The sequence below is a fragment of the Lichenostomus cassidix genome, chromosome 1 (genome assembly GCF_008360975.1).
Source record: "Lichenostomus cassidix isolate B80296 chromosome 1, HeHo_3.0, whole genome shotgun sequence".
Classification (NCBI taxonomy): domain Eukaryota; kingdom Metazoa; phylum Chordata; class Aves; order Passeriformes; family Meliphagidae; genus Lichenostomus; species Lichenostomus cassidix.
In genome coordinates, this window is record NC_139479.1 from 106,216,415 (window position 1) to 106,224,903 (window position 8,489).

An 8,489-nucleotide genomic window follows, 5' to 3' on the forward strand; every position below is an offset into this window, starting at 1 on the left:
AATTTCCTGTTGCTTGATGAGAAGTATTCTCTTTAATGGAGGTGCTCTTTTCTTGATTGTGTAGCCCAGTTTTTCAGTTGTATATCTCCACTCCTTTCCTCAGCATCACAGGAGAGGGAAATTATTGTCCAAATTTGTTTTCTATTATCACTCAATATCTGTTTAATTTCTTATAAAACCCTATTGATGCTGTGTATGTGCTGGCAGCACCAGATGCCCAAAGGATTGACTCTGTTGTTTGCTGAAGTACATCAAAACACCAGCATGCTCAGGCATACTGGTGTGTCTAATAAATTTATTAATGGTAATAAAATAAGAGGAGCTGTTGGCATGTCTGCATCCTCTTGCTGCAGTCAAATCCTCAGCACCTCCCAGCAGCTGCTGCCCAGTAGCTGTAGGAGAGCTAATGGCGATCCATGAGCCCTGAAATGTGCAGTCTCAGATATGGTGTTGGTAAGTGCTAAATTTTAGCATCCATTGCTTTTCATCTTAGAAGCAATTAACCCTCTTCTCACAATCTATTGAATATTCATCCTGTGGTGCAGTAATATTGCCATAAGCTTTGTTTTGTGTGTTTTTTTCTCCTTATTACAACCTCTTTCTTTCTCTTTGTTTCTCTCTATAGAGTAGTTGAGAAGACACATTGCAAGCTGCTCTGATGGACCATCAGGTCTGAACTCATGGAAGTGATGACACTAAACAGTGCAATGAACATTTTCTTTATTTATGTACTATTAAAAGAACTGTAAATGCAATGTAAAGACACACAGCCACACATATCCCACAGATACTTTACTTGTGTTCTTCTCTTTAATACACCATCCACCTTAAACTATTCCTTGTCAGGAGTATATAAAAAAAGAAAGAAAAAAAAATCACCCTCCAGGATGAAAAGGATTTCCTTCTGTATATAATTTCTTTTGTTGCATTGCTATGCAAGCTCACCTTCTTTTTAGCTATGTTCATATTCATGTCTGTTTTTACTGGTCTGTTGTACTATATGTGAATTAATAGGCTGTGGTGCCATATATTAACTTTTAATTGTGTAACTTTTATGTTTAAAGTTTGCACTGCAATTTTTTTTGGTGATAAGCACAAAACTCTACTCCTCATGACATGAAGAAAAAAGAGACTGAATGTGTGAAGAAGGTTTACGTCCTGTAAGCTACTTTGGATAATGCTGGATGTAAAGGAGTCTGTTAGGTGGTTTTCCATTGGGGCGTAGAAATGAGAAAGTGACAGGCAAAGCTGATGTCAATGAAGACATCAGAGACAGATTTAAACCTTTTAAAAGCAAGCAACATAGTTGCTCTTCCTATTTAAGAAGGGGTCAGAAGTTGGAAGTGTGAGATTAAAGAGTGAATATGAAAACTAAAGGTAGCATGAGATGGCCCAGACCCTTTTACTAGAATGATACCCTTAGTATCTGCTTTTAGCCATCCCATGTCACTAAGTAAAGGGGAAGAAAAACAAACCTTGCTACAAAGAAAAGAACTTAAGGTGTTTCACTAAAGCTGTTTTTATTTTGCAGTTTTAAAAGAATTATATCCATTAATTTCTCCAGCCCAAAATATAGGACAGAGATTTTCCAGGAGAAACAAACCATATAAACACAAGGAATAACTAGCAAGAAGATAAGAATGCAATTTATTACTAAGACATACTCAGGCTGCTTCCAAAAAATTGAAATGTCAGAGTATCTTATTTCATCTTTCCAATACATGTACAGTATGATAGAGGATAAAGCTGCACCACTGAAATTCATGACATTAATTGTTTTGATGCAGTCTACACAACCCTTTCTGTTACATACCTGAAGTCTTCAGCAAGAGCTGAAGTTGGATCCACTAAATTTGTAGTAAAATGTTTAGTGTTTGGAAGAAAAGCAATGGTCAAATTATTTTTGGCTTGCTTTAAGTATATTTCTGGCAATACAATACATCCAAAAAGTTAGATATAAGCAAAGAAAGTCTTTGACCTGTGTTTTAGTGAGTGGCTTCAAACTCTACTATGATGAGGAAATAACACATGTTTATATGCTTTTTGAATAAACCAGACTCTGTAAGTGGACATTAATGACAGCATCCTGTCTCTTCATTAATTTTCATTACTTTGTCCAAGCCTTCTGTACCTCACAAATCTCAAACAGTGAACTCTCAAGCTTTTCTTAGAATATTGTATGTGAATAACCCACCCATTCCTTTGATGCTTAATTTAAATATTGCATCTTACAGCTTATTTCTGTTAGTTATCTGACCATGAACACAAGTTTCCATTGAATACTCTTTTCATATAACCAGTCTATGTTGTTTTATATATTGCCTTGGAGCTCACCAGTATTATATCACTTTTAGTAATGGCAGAATTTTAGAAAAGTAAATTACGATGCTAAATATGTGTTGCTTTTCATTTCATTAACTTGTTCCATGATAAGATAAAACACTACAGCCATCAACTATAACTCAGCACTATTAAATATTTGAGAAATGGTAGTTAACTCCCTTAAGGTCAAGATGTGTTATTCCGCAAGTTGCAAACAAAAAAAAAAGCTGAGGAAAAAAAAATTAATTTATTTACATATGTGACCAATGAGTATATGTCATTTTCTTGCTTGTTAAAACACAATAGTTAAAAATATTCCTTTAAAATGTGCAAAAATATTCAAGTAAGATAAAGAAAGCAGCATAGTTACTTATGTATAGTTTTTATTTTGGTATTACCATATGAAGAGAAGACTATTCAAAATACAATTCAAATTTAATTCTCTGGAAAATGTTTAACTTAGTTACTGATAGTTGTTTTTTCCCCCGTTTAGTTCAAAAGCTTGTGCTGAGCTTTGGTGGAACACCTTACTCACTCTATTCTATTAAAAATTCAGTATCATTAGAGGTTGATGAAGCCATTCCAATTCCTTTCAAATATGTGTTTTATCTCTTCCACTGGAAAGTAAATGTGTGTCAGTATTAAAGCTGTGCAGTACCATGATATTCACTAACTTGTCCATCTGCTTCTGTACATTTTTGTTCATTAATATTTTGCTTACAATATTACATAAGGTGTTGTTGTGTATGGCAAAGTGTCTCCATTATCTACAGGTGATGTCTCTTCTTTTTTTTTCTCTCTCTCTTTTCTATACAGTGTACTTCCAATGAACCACAGTACATATTTTTTAAAATGCCATTTAATTTACTATTTTAAAAGAAGTATTCTTCTTTTTTAAAAAAAAATGAAAACATTTATTGTGAATAATGTGTTTAAAGAAAAGGGATGTTGTGGCAGCACTTAGAATTGTTTTTTAATTTGTTTTTTTAAAAACTGTTTATTGGCTACAGTTTGTTCACGAAAAAGTATGACCTCTTAATGTGTTTCATTGGTATTGTTAGTGCAGCAAAGTTTAATTGGCATAAGAAGTTGGTTAATAGTACTGTTGAAGTGTGTATTGTATATTTACTGGGGAAAAAATAAAACATATTCACATTTCAAATCTATGTTAAAAGACCTTGAGTAAGGAGTCAATATTTGAAAACCCAGCCAGGGAAGATCAGGCAATAATAACATAGACTGAGCTATAATCATCACTGTCCACTTACAGGTGACAACATTTTATACACTGTTTTTTGAACTAAACTGTGAGCCAGTGGTAAACATTGCCTGTGGTAGAAGTTTCTGTTTAATGTCCTATTTACAGTGGGAATAGTTGTACCAATGTAATCACACTGCTACAGCTATTCCAGTGAATATTCTGTGTGCAGCTGTGCTCTCCCAGTGAGAGGCAAAGACTGCAGGGCACAGTTTGCTCTGCCTGAAGCCCACAGAGCAGTGGATGTGTAAAACCTGCTCTGAACCCTTGGACCTGGGGTTTGGTACTGGTGGAGCTACTGCCAGCCCAGTACAGAACACCCCCAAAATGCTAGGTCAATTTTTCTCAATCTTTGCGTTGAATACATGCTCAATTTCAAATGCAGGAGGGCTGAAGGGCCAAATAATAAATTGTTCCATGTGCTTCAGTGGTGTATTGCTGTATGGGCAGCCATTTCAGTGATGCAAAGAGCAGTCATTTATTATTTTGTTATTTCTTTTCCTTATTTTATTTTTGATTTCTCAAGTCTGTATCCAAGTTAGTAAATCTTTAGAATACCTTTTGGTTGTCACCTGAAATGCAACCGAAACACCGTTCCTTGGGAAAAGTACAAAAGATATGGCGCATGGAGTGGTTTTAAGTGTATTAATTTAACTATACACCAGTGCAAGAGGAAGACATGACTGTTTGAAATAATTATATGCTGGTTTATGCTTGCCTCAGCCCATACATTGCCAGCCATGAGAAGAAATGTGTACTGAGGCTGAGAAAGAGTCCTCACAACTGAAAGGGGAAAGAAAATAGGGTTGGGGGAGATTTAGGCAGGAACTTTTATTTAAAAAAGAAAAAATTACAGGCAGCTACTTTGGCTTGTCTACAATTTATACAGTTTGGGGTTTTTTTATGATTAATGGTCTTGGGGAGATTTAGCAGGGGAACTAGAAAGAAAAAAATTGACCATTTTTTTGTAAAGATCAGGGGGAGCTTGTTTGCCGAGGGGAGGATTTTTTAATTTAATTTTTATTTTTTTAACACATGTTTTGTGTTCCATCTTTCTGGAACACATTAGCTAAAAAATAAATTGTTTTTGAAAACCATGTGGGTAATGGACAAGTCATTTAGGAGGCACATTCAAATAGCAGGAAAAAGGGGAAAACTAATACTAAAATAAGGAACACACACTGGTTTAGAATCAGCCAAGTCCGCCACAGTTTCACATGCAATTTTGAAAAGTACAACAATATGTATAAACTTCACTGCTTTTGGTTTCCATACCAAAACAAATTATCCAAAGTCCACAGGAGGCCTAGATCCCTGAGACACTAAATCTGGTGCTTTGTTTTAAATAGGTGGTTAATCCAAGCTGGTGAGACTGGAGCATGCTCGGGGTTGTAGGGATCCCCAGGAAGTCTCCAGCAGGGAAGCCCTCATGGCTTTAGGCCCAGCAGGTTTCTGTGGATCCCAGGCAGGTCAGGATGCAGAGGAAGGACACTTCTCTGAGGATGGAGCTGTCAGGGCAGGGAAAGTTGTCAATGGCTGTGGCACCATGGTGGTTTGCATTGAGACCACTTAGTCAGGCACGTGTCCCATTCTGGGACCATCTTCCCTGATCCTTGTCCCAGTGTCCTGCTGGAGTCTGTGCACTCAGGATGCTGTTCCCTGGATCTGGGATATCTGGCATGGGTAGTGGAAAAACGGAAGAACCATGGAGGTTCTGTGCATGCTTTGAGTGGCTGGATGCATGAATAAATGCTTTATTGGTTCAGGGGCACCAGGGAGCACAGGAGACTAGTGGCCCCAAACAGTGGCCTTCTCTGCTGTGTCCAGCTTGTTCCCTGCCTCTCTTTAGGGCTGACCTCTTTCCTGCCAACACTCCTGCACCCAAAGGAACAGATGGAGCTCACAGATAGCTCATGGGACCCAGAGAGATGTAGGGTGATGCCTATGAGCACAGGAGGTTATTTGGGGAGAAGTAGCTGTGAGGATTACATTCCCCTCTAGCCTGCCTTTATTTAACTGTGTAGCTGCATCCTGGAAGACCTCGAGTTCCTAGAGCAGAGCTCAGTATTACAGCATTTCTCCTGGCATGTGACTCCTAATTCAGGTTGTTTTAGACAATCCTGAATTCACTGCTGAATTCTCACCACATCCTGAGGGCTCAGATGGCTCACGCTGACATCTAGGCCAGTGAGGTTGTTCCTCTTGCTTTAGCACAAAGGGAAAAAAACCCCAAAAAACCAAACTCAAACCAAAACCTAAACCTTCCATTTTAACGCAAACCTTTTAAATCAATCTTTAAAAATCGTAGAAAACAGCATTTCAGATATATGTTTGATACTTTTTTCCTTTTTCTTGGTATTTTGTTTTGGCTACTGTTGAAATGATCGATTTGTTTCTTTCAGAGCTATTACATTGTCCCTCCACCCCTCTACCCCCTGCATTTTCCAGAACTTATCTTCCATCTGTAAAGAAGTTATGGTAGAGAATAATGGAATTTGTGTTCTTACATTGTTCTAACTTTAAGCAACAAGGTGCACAGTTGCATTCAGTTCAATTGATCACAGCCAGATGGGCACAAAATGTTTGTGGGGTTTTTTTCTAAAAAGGCCTGCTACTATTTGTGCTGATATTTGTTCCCAATTTATGCTGATCGGTGCATCTTTTGCCTTCAAGGATGCCATTAGTAATTCTCCTTTGTGTTCAAAAGCAGGAATCCATTGTGCAGCACTTGGAGAGCCACTCGGATGCAGGTAAAGAATATAACAGCTTGAGCAAGTGCTAATTAGAACCAATTAAAGTTAATTGACCTCCTTTGGCAGTAAAATGCATAATAGAACCTGCTCTGTCCTTGCAAAATGGAGATCTTGCCTCTAAGCATAAGCGTGAGGAAGGGTTTCATGTAGCAGCCCGTAGTAATTATGAGAGTATAACAACCAGGAAGCTGCTTGCTACAATTTGTTCTAATAACTGAGCTCTACTGTATCAGGGCAGCGCAATAAAAGTGAGATTTCTGCTCCAGTCTATTTAAAACCCTAATTTTCACAGAGCAAATGAGCATCCCAAGGTACCGGTACTAATCTCTAGGAATGAGTTGGCAGAAAAATAGAGTCCCTTTTATAGGTAACTAATGGTGTGAGCATATAAAAAAAGGCAGTTTTACACCTGCTGGTTGGAAATAGCCCTGATGCTCAGAGGTTGCATCTGTCCTGAGCAGTTGGGGTTAGCTCTGGCAGGCCTGCACTGGTGCTTTGTCTGGGTGAAGGATCTGCCCACAGTTCTCCCCACTGGACACTGCCATGAGGTTGCCTTCTGCAGATTTCTGTTTGGAAAGGGGCACTGGCATCCCTCCAGCTGAGGTTTGTGGTGCTGCTGGACTGCACTACTGCCGTGGGCACCACTGTGGGCATGGTCAGAGGTACCCAAATAAAGGACAGGGAAAGAATGAAGAGTAGGAAATGCAAAATTGTGTGAATTCGAAAGTGTCAGTGGTGGGTGCTAAACTGTACATCGCTGTGAAAAGATAAAAAGCCATTTTTATTAGTAAACCAGAATTGATCCAGTTTCCATGACCATGCTTTGATGACTTTTTGCTTGGCAGGAACTGAATGTGACTGATTTTGCTGCTAACTTGGCCTTACTATGAACAGCAATAAAGGTGTTAGTCAGGTGGGGACTTTGATGTGACCAGTAACATCACTCTCCCTTCAGGGAATGTTCTGTGCTGGCTTGTTAATGAATTTCTTTCCTAATGAGTATCATTAAAAACCCTTTGATTAGCTATTTGTGTGAATGCCCTTCCTTTTTCCTCTAAGCTGCGACTTGGAGTGGCAGCAGGATTTTGCCCTAGGCACAAAGCGTGCAGCTCTATTCCTCACCTCATGAATACAAGTCTGAGGCAAACGGCAACAGGAAGGAGGGTAAAAGAAAAAAAAAAGAAAAAAAAGACCTCACGGATGAGTTGAAGTTATTTTCTACACGTGTACAATCTGAGCAGCACCAGCATTCAGACAGGACTGTCATTAGGAGAAATGAAGAGCAATAGGTGGTGATGCTGAAGCATGCAACAATAATTTACATACACCTCGAGTGCCAACAGGCAGAGAAACAAATAAAGCTATAACCTGGGGAGAGGGAATGCCAGAGAATAAATGGACCGCAACGAGCAAACAAAAAATGCCATGTCATAAAATGTAGCAAAAAGCCTGGAAAACAAAATTAAAAACAACACAAGGCATTTCGGATCCAAGGCCCCTTAATGAGATATTGATGGCACAGAAATTGCCTACTCCTATGCAAGACAAAAGAAGACTGAGAAACACAAAAACAATTAGGAAACAGATTTGGCCATCTAAGGTTTAATAGAAAGAGATGTGGCATAGCAGATTACAATTAATCACCAATTGCCTGAAACACTTTCCTCTCCCAGGCTACTGCAGACCTGTCTCCCCTGCTCCCAGTCTTGAAATGACAGTCACCCAATCCAGCTGGTATTTAAAAGAAACCTCTCTGCCCTTCCATCCCCAGTCCCTCAGATCTCCCAGTGAATTGCAGATACTGATAAATAAATATTTTGTATTTCCTTTGGTGTCACAGGCTTCAAACTACCTTCAGCCTACCCACCCCCTTCTTCCTTCTCTTTTCCCACCAGGCATGAACTTCATCTACATATTTTCTACCTTGTTGTTAGGCATATAATGAGGCTTTTCTATTTTTGTCCTCCTTTGCCCGGAAAGCTGTCTTAGCCACATCACACTTAGGGATTTACAAAAGTTCACTTTCTATTAGATCTAAGTGGAATATGAGGTTTAAGTTTAAACTAGGTCACTGGGTGCCTTTAGAGCATTTGTGACTCAGGGAGAGCCACCGATTGATGAGTCCTGATTTGAGAGCTCAGCCCTGTTCACAGAGC

General features: G+C 38.9%; 1 protein-coding gene across 1 annotated transcript in view; it reads left to right on the plus strand.

Moving 5' to 3' along the window:
- Positions 1 to 7,360, plus strand: part of ROBO2 (roundabout guidance receptor 2) — a 1,017,279-nt gene extending 1,009,919 nt beyond the window's left edge. The window contains exon 32 of the mRNA XM_085050027.1: positions 626 to 7,360. Within this exon, the coding sequence (XP_084906153.1) occupies positions 626 to 627 (2 nt within the window). The 3' untranslated portion in view covers positions 628 to 7,360. The remainder of the gene's footprint in view (positions 1 to 625) is intronic.
- Positions 7,361 to 8,489: the final 1,129 nt, after the last annotated feature.